The sequence below is a fragment of the Uloborus diversus genome, chromosome 2 (genome assembly GCF_026930045.1).
Source record: "Uloborus diversus isolate 005 chromosome 2, Udiv.v.3.1, whole genome shotgun sequence".
Taxonomy (NCBI): Eukaryota; Metazoa; Arthropoda; class Arachnida; order Araneae; family Uloboridae; genus Uloborus; species Uloborus diversus.
Window position 1 is genome coordinate 98,960,006 of NC_072732.1, and position 16,331 is coordinate 98,976,336.

At 34.3% G+C, this 16,331-nt stretch overlaps 1 protein-coding gene across 1 annotated transcript in view; it reads right to left on the reverse strand.

Moving 5' to 3' along the window:
• Nucleotides 1–1,028: 1,028 nt before the first annotated feature.
• The window catches only part of LOC129217189 (serine/threonine-protein kinase 40-like), a 30,160-nt gene continuing 14,857 nt past the window's right edge, over nt 1,029–16,331 (reverse strand). The window contains exons 5-8 of the mRNA XM_054851452.1: nt 5,995–6,163; nt 3,896–4,040; nt 3,692–3,814; nt 1,029–1,563 (exon numbers count right to left, since the gene is read on the reverse strand). Coding sequence (XP_054707427.1) covers nt 1,473–1,563; nt 3,692–3,814; nt 3,896–4,040; nt 5,995–6,163 — 528 coding nt within the window. The 3' untranslated portion in view covers nt 1,029–1,472. The remainder of the gene's footprint in view (nt 1,564–3,691; nt 3,815–3,895; nt 4,041–5,994; nt 6,164–16,331) is intronic.

Sequence of the window (16,331 nt, forward strand, 5' to 3'; positions counted from 1 at the left end):
GTAATTTTGAAAAAAATCGAAAAGGAATTCCTCCTCCCTCCACTTAACTTTTCCAAAAATTGTCTGGCTTTCGGCGCCAATTTAGCACATTTACAAGCCGAAGAGCGATGAAGATCTTTGAAAAAGGTGAGAAAGCTGACAAATTTGAAAACGATGGTGACAAAAAAGTAGCTAAGAGGGACTAGAAGCAATTTATTATATAATCAAGAGGCAGAAAATTGTACATAAATTTCGTCCTGATAACTCTTAAAAATAAAAAAGCCCCTATACTATCATAAGATTTCTTTGTTGTACTGAAAATGAATTTTGAAGTATACGGAAAACAAAGATAAAAATAGCAAGATAAAAATTTTAGAACATGTTTTCAAAACAAATTTCAGAATAAAATCTATGTAACCTTCAAAGAGTTTTTTTTTCTCTTTTTTTAAATCAATATCACAAAGCTTGATATTATGAAGATTCATTTAATGAACATAATTTTATTTTATGCAAACTTTTTTTTTTTAATAACCTTTGATCCTTTTGTATAATAAATAGCATTTGAAAATTTTACCATTTCAATAGCAGCAAAAGGTGAGTTATGCAATTCGCTCCTCGGCCTGTATTTATCAGGGGGTACTATATCATGATCTCCATTCTCCCCTCTTAACACCTCAGAGATAACTAAAATTGCCTTTTTTTTTAAAACTTCCACTTTGGAAAATTTTCAAGGGTGATCTTCTTGCCGATTTCTTTTGAAGGGGAGGAGGGAGGGGGACAGTCCATATCCTTAGACTCCTCAAATTTGCCCTGTGGAAAGTCAAGTTTGACATCCTATTAAAGAGCCCAGTCCGGCCCTGCATACACTTTTTTTTTTTTTTTTGAAGACTGAATTTTGCAACCTGTACAGAAAAGTGGCGCCTATGAATACAAGTATTCAGAATTGTAAAATGTTTTATACATTGATGTCAAAAACTAGAAAAAGCTATACTCAATTGAACTAAACTTATTAGAGTATGGTAGCAAATATGACTTTAAGTAAAGATAGTGTGATTTTCTTTTATTACTTGAAAACAATAATACATTTAATTGATGTACAAAGTAATATAATTCATTCTCTTTGAAATATAAAACTAGAAAGTTTAAAAATCTGTCACAAATGTCTCTGCTTCTTGTCATGATTGAGAAAACATGATGTCGTTTCCTTAGGTTTTCATAGAAATACATAAAGCATGTTCCTATCTCTCAGTTAAAATTATTTTTATTTATTTGAAGATCCAGGCAGAATATGGCGATAGTTCAATATATCTGCAGAAGTTAATGGCTGTTCATCTTCATTTATATGGCAAACTGGAAATGAATTGCCAGTTTTGGGAACTTTTTTTGGAATTGGACAGTCTTTAATCGATGTTGAGGGCTCAAATAACGAGCTGCCATTCCCCAACAATGCTGCAACAGCTTCTTCAGTTGCTGACGATGTAGATGGAACAGCATCAACAATAGTTTTTACTTTCTTCATTCTTCTCTTCAATAGGCTTACAATCAGGAACTATTTGGCAGTCTGTTTCATAAGACATACCCATCCTAAATGGAGGAAGAGTACCATTACTACGGCTAACAACAGAAAACCAAACATCAAACAATGTGACTCACTAAAACAAAGCCACCCTAATCATGAACCCAAACTTAATATGAAACAAATTAGACGATGTACGAATAGTGATTGGATCAAAAAACTGAATGTCGAACATTCGGCCAAAAAGGAGGTTGAGTAACAAATATTCGGTGGCCAAGTAGTAGCTTAAAAAAAAAAAAAAACATCAGTAAATATATAATTTATAATATTTTAATTTAACCATTAATAATGACAAGTCATATTGAAAAAAATTAACATTCTTGGCAAATTTGTTGTAATAGTCTGCAAGTTTTGAAACATACATTATATGGAATACGAATAAATAATTTATTTTATGAAGTATTTAAAATACAAATACAAATGTCACAAGCAGCAACAGGCTCTGGGCCTAGATAGGTTGGTCCTAGTCAATCATTATTCTCAAATGAAGATCAATGACCCTCTTAAAGCTATCGATCCCCTTGCTGATTTCAGCCTCTTCCAGCAAGCTGTTCTAAATGCCCACAGCCCTTCTAAAGTAACAATTTTCCTTAATTTCCAGGTCATCTTGAGATTTAGACTAGCTTAAAACAAAAATTTCGTTGGAAGCAAAAAATTTGTTTTCTCTGCATCAATAATAAGTCCCATCTCCTTTGTCGCTTTAGAATCAATAAAAAGGTGGTAGGTGTCAATATTATACTTTCTGGTTTTCCCCAAAATCTGCCGGATAGTGTGTATTTGATCGGTAGTTGTTTCGCCATTTCTGAATCTGCACTATACTTGCTTGCAACAAGTTGACAATGATGTCACAACCAGGGGTGTTCCCATAGGGTACACCTAAGGTAGGGGGGGTACTCCATATACTCTCAAACATTTTTTAAACATATAGCATATACCCTCAAGCTTCAATTTTTTTTCATTTTATGACATATTATGTATATTACCTCATACACATTTTGTGCGTAATGGATTACTGGGAGTATACCCTCAGAAAAATTGATGGGAACATCACTGGTCACGAAGCGAAGAAGAAAAACCTGAGTTAAAAGACAAAACGTCACACTTACTAGCTACTTACTTTGCGAATGAGAGGAGATTCCCACCTGTCTATGAACTGCTATTGGCTGGTGCGTTTGATTCAAATGTGTGAAATGCTTTGCGCTGCCTTGCTCGTAAAAGTGAAAATACTTAACGATTGACAGAAATTATGACAAAAAAAAGGTTACGTATATGCAGAGCCCGATTAAGATATCGAGGGGCCCTAGGCCAAATACTTTTTCGGGGCCCCCTTTATTCAAACTTTATAACTTTAGCCGTTGGCTGAAACAATTTTAGCCATAGAGTAAAGTAATTTCAGCCATTTAGGGGCCCCTAAATATTGGAGGCCCTAAGCCAAGGCCTAGTTGGCCTATTCAGTAATCAGGCCCTGCGTATATGTAAGTTCAACTAACTAATCCAATTTTTAAAGTGACACGCTTTATTTCACCAGAATATTGGACAAGGCGCTAGGAACTATTTCCTTCGCTTAGCCTCTGCATATTTCTCCATTTCCAAGTAAGCTTGTATTTGAGTATAGCAGTTTCCAATGATTTAGAGGTGTAGTTTTCTAATTGGTTTAATAAGATAATGGAGAATATCTTGTATGTCCGTAAAAAAAAAAAAAAAAAAAAAAAAAAAAAAAAAAAAAAAACAGTTAATTCTTGCAGCTTATAACATTGCAAGAGGAAGCAGGAAGGAAAAAATGATTCTAATAAGAAATCCAAATAGATGGTATATTTTAAACAGCTAAACAAATAAAGAATTCAACAATGAAAAAAAAACTTGATTTTTTTTAAACAAAAGTCATTTGGAATTATAAATGTTAATAAGGTTACTATGTTATATACATACATAAATAAATGAATGATCAAACCATATTCACATGATTTGGGTACGTTCTTTTTTCAAAGAAACTACTAATTTTGAGCAAGTTCAATTTTTCAGAACATTATAATTCTCTAACTTTGTTGCTACTCTAGAGAAAGCAACAGGAATAATAACACTGACAACAGTAGATATCTTTTCACAAAGCTACACATATTTATTTGACTAACTTACCAAGATCCTAACAAAGCGTTTAAAGCATCAAGAACTTGTCCAGCAGTCATTCTCTGCGTTGGGTTCAAAACAAGCAACTGCTTAATAATCATATTTGCACTGTCTGATACCCTTCCATCAGAGCTATTGAGAAAATGTATCACTAATGTAGAAATACATATACATGTTATAAAATCGAATGTACTATTCCAAACAGACACTAACCTAGGTATTGAATATTCAGATGCTTTAATTTTTCTGAATAATTCCTGTGGCACTGAATCATAAAAAGGAAATTGACCATACAACATAGTGAAAAGAACTACACCTAACGCCCACATGTCACTGGGCTTTCCAAGATAAGGTTTCCCTGGAATGATATAATACAATTAATAATTTACAATCAATACAAATCACAACTAAAATAGAGATATGAATCACTCAACAACATTAGTAGTCAAGAGCGTCACAACCGAGGAGGGGGGTCGTCCACCTTGTATGTCACCTGTCTAGGAGACGACACTCAGCATACATTTGCAAGTTTAGGAAAAATATAAATACTTTAGTTCGGAAAATTTTCTCCAATACAATGCAGTACCATCACCAGTAGCACCACCCCACGCACTGGATGACACTCCTAGGGAAGGTGGCACCAAAGTGCATCCAAGAGTATATGAAAATTATATATATTTGAAATTAAAATATTTTTTTTTCCACAACATTTGAAATTATATTTAATCTATCGAATGTATAGCAGCAGCACCTACTAAGGCTACTAGCAGTCTATGAGCCAAGCACCAATCGTTCAAATTTGTTTGCCAATCTTGGGGACTAAGAGAACTTGCTTGAAATCTATTATTATTGATGAACTCAATAGAAAAATGCAATGTTCCCAAGCAGAAACTGTCTCATTAAGTCTTAATTAGTGATTGAAATAGGAACTATGTTCCATGGCCTGTTAGCGCTTAAACAAAAGAGGGTTGTCTCTAGGTGGTGCTATTATGCAAAATATTTGTAATCTAAAAATTAAAGAACCTGTTTTTCACAACCGCAATTTCACTCTTTTACTCAATTTTTCGTTGCAAAATATATTAATACGTTTTAAATTCCTTACTTTTGTTTAGCAATTTTTTAATATAAAGGAAATCAAAAGTTGTATCCATCCGCAGTTCTGCATAATCTTATTCTCAAGATTCAATTCATTACACTAGTGGCAGCGCAGATATACATTGTTGAGTACAAAAAATTAAAAGGGACTTTACTTCACAAAAAAGACATTAATAGATCACCGAATAGCTATAACTGACCTACAAAATCTTAAGAACATAAACTCTAACAGATGCCAATACATGTTTAAAAATATTATAAAAATTAAACATTAGCAGATGATAAATTTAATAATTCAAGGTATATTTCACTTTCATATCACGATGTTTTATCTTTTTCTTTTTTATTAATATTGCTTTTTCATTATAGACGATATTTTGAGTTCATTTTTAAGCCTACTTTCCGGTTAAAGTAAAATAATATAAGTAAAGAAATGAAAGGTGGTTTATTGGGTTAAGGTTAATGTATCGTAAAAAATATTGCTTACTACAAAAAAAAAGTCAAAAACAGATAAAATAATTAAATAAATATCAAAAGATTAACAAGTGGAAAGTAGGGTTTTGAGATGGGGAAAATGTGTCTGTCGGTTGGCCTGTCTTCAAAGTCATCAGAGCAGTGTTGCACTTGGCATTCCAACATTTTTTATGCATTCCTTATTTTAGTATTATCAGGGAGGCGGTTTACCATCAATGCATTGTTCATTCGGTTTATCAGCTCCACCATAACCACCACCACTCATATCTGTTGGATTTCCTATCATATATTAGTTTCCAGGACAACGTTTTTTGCAAAATCTTAAGCAGCTGAAGCAGTTTATAATTCTTTCAAACCTGATTCCCTGAATTGAAAACTCATAGCATTAAACAACGAAATGATCACACAAAAATAATTTTAACACATGAATGAAAAAAGAAAATTAGGCCAGGGTGATTTTGATAACAATAAGCAATTGATAACACAAACTGTGAACACATTTAAAGGAGACTACAGGATTAGCTGAAAAAATTCATTTTAACTTTTGGATAACAAAAAAGAAAATTGTTACCCTTTGTAACTCCGACTAATTATTATAGTAAATGATGGTTTTCCCTTTTCTTTTTTTTTTTTTCGAGATTTTTTTTTTTTTGGTTTCCTTATTCACGCATTAAAAAACAATGAATTTGAAAAAAACACATGCTTTTAGTTTAAAATTAAAATACATTTTAGAAAAAACATACCACTAAGCACATCTGGACTGATGTAGGCTGGACTACCTCTCTGATCTTTCAGCAAGTCATTTTCATTAAGTAAATGTTTCCCAAGACAAAAATTTGTAATAATAATTTTTCTAGTTAATTTATTTAAAACAATGTTGCCCAACTTGAGATCACGGTGCACTATGTTTTGCTACAAAAGAGAAAAAAAAACTTTTAATGATGCATGCATTTTCATAGGACAGAAATATTTGTTACAAATTAAAAAACAAATTGTAAAGTAGATATAATAAGCAATGGAACAATTAAAATGTCTGTGTTTAAGTAAGTATGAGGTATGTTAAATCATTTTAAAAGAGTTTGGAAAAGGTTGAAAAGCACAGTGCCTGTTTACATTTTATAAATAAGACATTAAAAAATCAAAACTATTTCCATACCAACATCCTTTATAATTTCACTTTGTAGATAAGCCATTTTATGGACTTTTATATATTACTTTGAAATAGTGACTTTCTTTTGTTTAACAATGCAGAACAAAATTTTTAATTAAAAATGTTTGACCAAAACTTTTTAATTTTTAAAAACTGTTCGCCTGAGTGCAAAGCAAACTGGTAAGGGTTTTCTTACAAAAAGGCAAATTATGTTCCACATAACTCAAGCAAATGTAAGTCTTAGTCAATCGGACTTGGTCATACAGTCACAGCTCCTTAGAACAACCCCTCATTACAATCTATTCTTTTGTTATAGCAACCAATGCATGAAGTCCTGTTTGCGATTTCACAGATACAATGCTATTTTAATGTCTGTTAAAACATCCAAACTGAACTGTTTATTCCAATATAAACAGTTCCTTTAAAATTAAGTTTAGACTTTTTTTTTTTTTTGTAATTCTCGATTGAAAAGAATTACTGGACAGTGAAATGGTCAAAGAAACAATGAGAATTATACACAAGTGATCAAAAAATGAATTAAAATTTTTTGAAAGAGCAGAAAGCCTTCAATACCTAAGTTAAGAGAAAAAATTTGTTTTTGAAAAATCTCAAATAAGGCAGAAGCAAACCATGATCTCTAATTAAAACAAGCTGATGTGTGCATCACATGACTTCCTTTTACTCCAATTTAATGTCATTTCCCCATTACTGGCAATTTTAATGTGATTCAATAGTTTACTCTCTAAACATCAACCAACAGTGGCGAAATTGAAACAGATTAAAAAAAAAAAAAAATCGCCAAATTTGTCGCCAAGTTGGCGATAAAAGACTAGCGATATATCGCCAAGTGTCTGCCAAATTATAACACCACTTGAGTCTACATCGAAATTAACAATGATTTCCCCCCCCCCCCCCAAAAAGGGGCAAAAGACCCATTTAGAAACACCGGAATGAAACCAAAAGGGGAGGTGCACAACTAGACCCCACTAGGAGTCTACGTACCAAATTTCAACTTTCTTGAACTTACCCTTCTTGAGTTATGCAACATACATACGCGCATACATACAGAGGTCACGAGAAAATTCGTTGTAATTATCTCGGGAATCGTCATTATAGTCGGTGGAGTTTGTGAAAAAACATTTCACTTCCGGATACCAGTATGAAATTTTATACAGCGCTTATGTTCATATAAGAGAGCAAAAAAACGCCGGGAGGCAATTGATTGGTGGTCAAAACCCCCCTGTGGTGACGTCAACAAAATGCCCGCCTTGTATCGGTTAGTACGTTGGTTTAAAATGCTTAGAACTACATAATAGGTCATAATTTTGTAAAATTCATATACATTATCTGAAAGCCATTTAAAAAAGCTCTTCAACAGTGCTTAGTTTTATTTTCTACTAGCGGTACCCGCATGGCTTTGCTCGAAGTAAAAAAATTAGAAGGTCATTTGATTGTATTTTTACTTATTTTGTTTTACACACAATGGATGATCAATTTTTCGCCAATTTCCTATGTTAATTTGCTCGGCCATTTTATGGTTCCTTCCTTCCTTCCTCAGTTGCAAGACAGCCCTGGGTGAGCCCTGGCCTTCAACAGTTTTTTGTGTTACGGTTCCACGTCATGATAATTTGGTAATTTACTCGTCCACATTATGATAATTTGCTGGGTAAAATGTTCTTAAAATTGAAATAGAAAGGGAATAAAATCGAATTTTCGAAAAATCGCCGACAGATGCACACCACCATGCTACAAACTAATTCTGTGCCAAATTTCGTGAAAATAGGTCCGAACGGTTTAGGCGCTATGCGCGTCACAGAGAGACATCCGGACAGACATCCCGACAGATATCCAGACAAACTTGGAGCTTTATTATTAGTAAAGAAGACAAATAGTTTAATAATTATTACAATATCAACGTGAAAATTGATAGGAAAACAATGACTTTCTTGTATTCGCCGATATTGAAGTAAAATGTTTACTGTTCTACCTGCATTATAAAAGAACCTTTCAAGTTTCATTCAATTTAATTTTGTACTTCATGTTTTAACACCTTTTGTCAGTATTTTACCTGTATACTGATTGAAAGGGAGGTTAAAATGCAGAAATAATCAATGTCACGGCCCCAAATGGATCGAGGACTTAACTATTAATGCTAGCATACAATAAAACAATTTTGTTAAACATGCTTACATTTTAAACATTTAAGAGAAATAGATGAAAATTACATGCTTTAATACAAAGAAAAAGTACCTGTTATAACGAAAACTGTAATAAGATTTTTTAAGGAACGTTTTACGTATTGCACCGACTCTCACAACTACAAAGAAGTGTATAATTCAGACCTAATCTGACACATCGACAGCATGTAGACATCTCTTTGCACTTGCATGATATAAGTTCCTGTAATTTCTCAATTGTTATTTCGGGGTGTGCATACCAAAGAGGTTCAAACTCTTCACTAATTTTTTTCCCTCACCACTGACATGGATTCAAGAGCTGAAAATTTTTCTGAAGACATTTTGTCCATAGTGAACACTGCAACATTTCGCTTTAGGTAATGCAGAAGAACGTTGCTAGATGGTGGAATACATTTAACTGGTCTGTTTTGATGGGTGAAGAAAATTCTCCTAGCCTCATTTACGGTTTCCACTAAGCTTGATGAAATGATCACGTCAGGACGATGAAGCGCTGAATAAGTAGAAAATGCTTATTGTCTTCATTGATGCTTTCAGGTACTTTAGTATAGTACAAAAAAACTTTGTCAACATCTCTAAAACGCCATCCACATTTTCCATGCAGTACCTAGTTTTACCAATGTTGGCAAAACTAGACACCGGATCAACTCATGTAAAGGCATGGAAAAAAGACAGAAGATCTGGTGCACCTTGTGGAACTTTATGGTGCAAAACGTAGATGGAAAGATACCGCAGATATTCTCCACTTCCATACTCTATCCATAGCTCTTGCAGTTTCGGAACTCGGAATATAACTCACTACATCATCCCTGTCAACAGTTTTCACGGTGGTCTTAGCATGACTCGAGTATTCTATAGCATGCTGAATTTAAGGAATAGCATCGCATCGGCTTCTTCGTGGGATACAGGAGACATGGTTTCAAAATTGTTTTTGACTGAAGCAATTACAGTGTCTTTGTAGGTGCATACAACCTGCTTCCCATCCGGTAGATCCATCTTCACGAGATTATCTGATCACAGTATTGTTGGACAATTCGAGTAAACTGAGGAAAAAGCACGTGAATCAGTGCAGCTCCATCAATGAACAATTTGGTTCCGGAATAGCTGTCAAAACCTGTCCAGTGGATTGGACGATACAAGAAACTACGTCAGACTTTTTTCTTGGTTTCCTAAATTTGCCAGAGTTGGATATAGAAGGTGGACATGAGCTGTTTTCATGGGAAAAAAATCTTTTACATCCATTTGAGTTGCTTGGCCGGCAACATATAGTTTAGCAAAACGAGTCCTGCCCTCCTCAAATCAACAATGTTTTGCTTGTCTTTGCACTGAACAGAAATATTTTCTGCTCATCAAGAGGAGATTGTTTTTTTTAATAACATCATGTATGGATAATTTTCTTAACACTAAGCGATCTTCTACAAATGTATTGAATTGGCTTGCGCTGGCATTACAGAAATGGAACTTTCTTCCGAGAGAATAATTTTGTTGCTGTTTACTGCAGTTAAATCGTCATCTTCGAAAGGATTCCCGTGTTCTTCAATTGTTTCAACTAGGCTGGAAACATGAGTTTCATATTGAATATAAAAGCTTTTAGTATCTTCATGTATCTAGTATCTAGCTTTTCAGTAGTAACGTCAGACTTCACGCTCTGATTTTCTTCAAACTCCCCAATCATGCGCACAACTTCCTGTTGGCCCTCAGGAAAAGGACCAACGGATGTGGAATGGTAAGTTCGGGAGAAATAAAGCAATGGAAAGTGAATTTCAATTTAAATAACATTTTATTTAAAACATATGTATAAGTATAAATAGGAAAAACAAATATTCAACATTTATAAAATCAAATCCCCATAACAAATTAAATATTTCTCCCCAACATACATCAACAAGAAATATCACATTATTCGTTTTCTCTAAATTTCAGTTCTAAAACGACCTCAATAAACAACCCTAAAGAGCATGCCACATTTCCAAGAAAAACTATTGGAAAAATTTCATACCCTTGTAAGTCCACTCACAAGCACTTGGCACACAAAACATGAAGGCCACATCCATCAAAAGGATGAACTTTTGAGTTGAAAAAAACCACACGTCCACTCGTAGATGACAGACCATTCTCTGTCAATGGTCATTGCATTCCAGGCACACCCATACCACAGTAGAGGATTCCTCACCATATGCAGTACAGGAAATTATTTACCTGGTTTCTATGCCAAACAGGAGAATATTCAGCAGTAGAGTCTCTTAGAGGTCACCTCACCCTAATAGGGGACACGCAGTCGAAGAAATGCCTCACCCTACACTGAACCCGTACAGTCCGACCAGCTCGGAACCTAGGATGAGCAGCTTCGGTCCTCTGGTCCTGTTAAGCCTATTTCAATACATCAACTCTTTCTTTCTTTTAATTTTATTTTCACATAACCGCCTTCTAAACATAGGGTACTGTTTCAGAACTTATCCTGCACTTCAGGCAGGCAAAACGAACTTTAATTTTACACTTCTTTCTTAAAGTTCCACGCCCCTGCGTGGACAAATCAACCAGAGCTCTGATGCTCACATCAAAACAAACCGTCTGCAGAACGGAAGCAAATCATAAGAGATCGATTGATTGACTTTCTATTTAACCCATCACTGTTACCCCGACGCAATGACGTGACATCATCCAAATTTGCATCTGTTGCATCTCAAAGCAACTCAACACAGTTACTATTTTAACTGTTGCTATTTTTAAATTATCTTCTTTACTGCTTTCAGCAGAAAGATCCTCAACTCTTGAGGCCAGACATCACGTCCGCCGATGGGCGAAACACGTGATTGACTTGTTGGGTGTTTAGTCACTTGGGAATTTCATACCTCCGCCGGATAATTTACGTCTTTTAAAACCGGGAATCTATTTTTCTCGGATTAGTTTGAATTTACAGGTAAGTTTTAAACAATTAAAAATACATTCAAGCTCTTTACGAATCTCTCCAAGAACCAAAATAATGGCTTTTGCCAACACTTCCGGTCCAGCAACGATCCATTGTATTAAAGAAGCCTCATGTGACTTAAACGGGATAGATTAGTTGATGATTTTTAAATTAATTTGTTGTTTTGCTCATGCAAATGGTAGTGTGCCATCCTGGAAAATTTCCTCTGTTTTGGTACCAGATATATTTCCCCTATGAAACTCCTGGAAAATAGTTGGATGCATCTCTGGTAACTGCTTCCAGTTGAACAGAAATACTGAAGGTCATCGGGCATTATTTGTATGATCAAGAGCAAACATCTGTGGACATATGGTCTCAAGAGTGACAGTAAAACCTGAGAAATTTCCTTGACGAATAGTGCGCACCAGATTTAAAAGTATACATTCTAGCTCCATGATCTTCCAGTACTTAAACTGAGGCGATTCTTCTGATCTACGCTTAACCCAGTCTGTAAATGTTTTGTCTATATCTTTTCGATTTTGATACGCTTTCTCTAACAGAATTTGGAGAGTGGTTACTGCAAAATCGTGAGCGTTATCGACTTCTCTTCACATGCAAAACTTTCAGTGTTCCTTTTGCTCTTCCTGATGTTGTTACATGAGTTTCTACTAGGAGTTCAGTTCATCCACTTCCTCCCAGCCATGTACATATTGCAGATGAAACAGCCATTTCTATGTGGAGACCACCTAACATGACCAACCTTTTATTTTCGCCATACTCATTCGGCATAGCCCACTGAAAAGATTTTAGCAGGGCGGGTAGATGGGACCTAGATTACAAACACTTAATTCAAATTCATTAAATATTTTACTTTTTCAAAAGCACATTAAAGAAATGATTGCAAGCTATGTTAGTATTTTGATGTCACATGGAACAAATGAAGGAGAAAAATTTATTCTAAAATATATTGAGAGTTTTTTTAATACGTTTTGCTTATTGAAAATGACATAAAGGAATAAATAAAAGCTATATGATAATTTTAATACTAGATGGAACGAACAATCGAAGTTATCGATTTCAAACCGTAATGAAATTATATGACTCACCTTTATTTGATATTATTTGCTACAGCATTAACCAGTCAAAAATTCAGTTATTGAAAATTATATATGTATAATAAAGATATCACTGTGGAATTAGTTATTGCTGAGAACAGCAGAACTGGAGAGAAATGAACTAGGCGGATTGCAATCCAAAGTTACAGCTTGCTGGCGTGAAAAAATCGAGTAGTCGTTCTGATTCTTGCCGCTAGACGGCAGCTGTTCGCACTTGCAAGAGAAGTGAATTATTATGGGACAATACATATGTGTATTTAATCTGGTACGGAATTTTTAATTAAAAGTTTCACTGCAGGTTAGATGCGGCGGAACAGTTGGAACAGTTCAATCAGAATCCCCCCCCCTTCGCTCCAAGTAGTTACATTATTGCCGTGAAATTTTTAAAACTATTTACTAAGGGGGGGGGGGGGCAAATGCATATTTTTCTAGTTTATTTTAGAGCTTTTATTTAGTGCACCTATTTTTTACAGAAGAATGATTTCTAAGGGCGTTTTGAGCAGTAAAACGAAACTGTTCACCTTTTCACGACAGTCATTTTGATAACGGAAATTTTAATAACTCTAAAACTACTTGTCTTCGAGGAAAATTCAGTCTCTGTTAAATAGTTCTTTTAAAGCGTTTTCAGATGATACACATTAATACTACAACATAAAGATCTGTAATATAGTTCTAAGCAGTTAAACGTATGTACTTATCTTTCCAGGCATCCATTTTGATGACGTTAACTGTAATAACTCTTAAACAATTTGTGATAGGAAAAAAAATTCAATCATTATTAAATAGCTCTTTTAAAGCGCTTTTAAATGATATACTTTAAAATCACAATATTAAGATCCATAATAGAGTTCTAAGCAGTTAAACGAACGTACTTTTCTTGAAAATGCTGCCATTTTGATGACGTCATCACAGGGGGTTCATGACCTCTGATCAAATGCCTCCCGGCAGATTTTTGTTCTTAGATATGTACATAAGCATTGTGCAAAATTTCAGACTGGTATCCGGAAGTGAAATGTTTTGGGTATTTTTGTCACAAACTCCACGGACTATTATGGATATTTCGCGTGTCTATAGGTTCTTAGGCACTTATCCACATGTGGTAAAGGTCGAAAAAAACTCAATATTCATTCGGGGGTGGGTAAAATGGAAATTAAGGTTGATTTTTGAGTGAAATTTTTTTTTGCGAATACAGTATTTCCTTTTTTGTGAAAGGAAGTAAAAAACTACTAATTTATGTTGCTTATCTTCAATGTACTTTTTTGTTTAATGTACTTTTTAAAGTGATATGCAAGTGGGAGTATTGAAACAAAAATAAAAAATAAAAAATTGAAGATATTTAATACAAATATGATGACCAGCAACAGGCACTGGCCTCCGCTAGGCTAGTCTTCTACAATGAAGATCAATGGCCCTCTTAAAGCTATTTCATCCTTACTCATTACAGCCTCTCCTGGTAAGTTTTTCCCAGGCTCAAAAAAACCCTACTAAAGTAGTAATTTTATTCTAAATTGCTGGTTAGCCTGAGATTTGAATAGCTTAACAAAGACCCCTAGGCTTTCGTGCAAAAATTTAACCCACCAAAATTTAAATCTTTCTTTGTGATAAATTTAAACAACTGAGTCATCTAGTCTTTGAATTTCCTGCGTTGCAGGCTACACAAATTTAAGTCTTAAGTCTAGAATCATGATCTGAATTTGAAATTTTTCTTGCTAACCTAGTAGCCCTTCTTTGAATTCGCTTTCCGATAAAGAAATATCCTTTTTGAGATAAATTGACCAAAACTGAACAGTGTACTCCAAAGGAAGTCTTTCTAAACTTTTATATATAGGCAGAAGAACCTTAGATTTGCTTGAAATAGATCTATTGATAACCCCAAGCATTCTATTGGCTTTGTTACTTGCTATGCTGCACTGTTGATTACACTTATCCTGATCTATTAAGACACCTGAATCAATAACACTTTCTGCCTGGCTATTTACAGGGTTATTTACAGGGTTTTTGATTAAACCCTGTAAATAACACATAGGCTTATTTCAATGACTTAAATGTGTACACTTGACGTTTCCCAACATTAACTGCCATACACTGCTTATCTGCTCACTTAGTAATATGATCTAAATCCTCTGGCAGCTGTTTTGCTTATTCTTTATTTTCTACAATCCCCATAACTTTGACATCATCAGCAAACACTAGTGCAGTTTTTCAATGAAAAAACCTTCTGGAGGGAGTTTTTTGATGAAAAATACCTTCTGGAGAGGTTTTTTTGATAAAAAATACCTTCTGGAGGTTTTTTTTATTGATCAAAAATAACTTCTGAAAAGGATTTTTTGATCAAAACTACCTTCTGAAGCTTTTTTTTTTAAATCAAAATAGTCCTTTTATATGCATAAACTAGTGTATTATAATTTGCATTTATGCTAAAACCAATGGCTCTGGGGGGGGGGGAGTCACCCCCGCCCCCTCTTGCTGCCACTGTCGGCAAAAGTTCATTTTTCCAGAAATATTTCAATGACTATCATTCATAGAAATAATATACAAAAGGGATCTGAAAACTGATTCTAGAGGAACCCCATTTAAAAATACACTCCATCCATTCCTAAAGCGGTTTCATTGTAGCCTTGAAATTAGTGGTGCAACATCGATGAAAAAACAGCGATGGTTCAAAACATTGATGCTCAAAATTAACACATCGATGATATGGATCGTAAAGTAATAACAAGAGTCTTATTATTTGTCTGATCATTGCACTGCCCCATTATTTTTCACTATATCAAGACGTGATTAGCAATGGAGCTAGTGGATCCCCAGAAACATAAATATTTATTAATGCTACAATATAAGCATACTTAAGATCATTTTTAATCTTAATTATATATGTAAATTAAGTTGAATAATACGGGAAGATTCTACTGAAGATCGGCGAGGCGACCCAAACTATGCAAAATGCGATGCTCCCTTTTTTTTTTTTTTTTGCAACGTGAAAATGTTTTTCATACGGGCTCATAGGAGTAAGTCCTGTGCTCTAGTTTTATGCCGAAAAATAAGAGAAAAAATACTCATATAAATAATAGCCGATGATAAAGTAACCCGCTTGCTTCAACAATTAAACTCGCACCATGGCATGATAATTTCATAATATGTTTTGGTAATGTTTAACTTTATTGTGACAAGGCTGAACTTGATCCGGTAACTTAACTGTTTTACTGATAAGATTGTGTCATTTCAGAGGGAATGAAGAAAAGAAAAAATGGTCAACAATGAGCGCTACCTACTGGAGTTTAGAGTTAATCCACTGGAGTTAGGGTTACCATTTCAACTATAAAAATATCACCAAACAGGCAATGGCTTCGTTCAAATGTAGAAGCAATTTCCACCTGTCATACCTCGACATGCAACTTTTTAGTTCAGAATATTTTCCCCTTACAACTACTCTGTTTCTTTCCAGTCAGCCAATTTCTCACCCAAATTAAAATTTTCCCTCCTATTCCCATATCAGCTAGTTTGCTTAGTAGAGGACCAAGCAGTACTTAATCAAAAGCTTTTGAAAATCAATATGAATAACAATACGTACATAATTTTTGCTATGTACAGACATTGTAACTTTATTGTAGAAATGCAATGAATTAGTAGCATACGATTTATCTTTTCTTGAAACCATGCAGCAAATTAATCAACACACAAACAGTCTCAAAGAAATTCATAATCATGATTT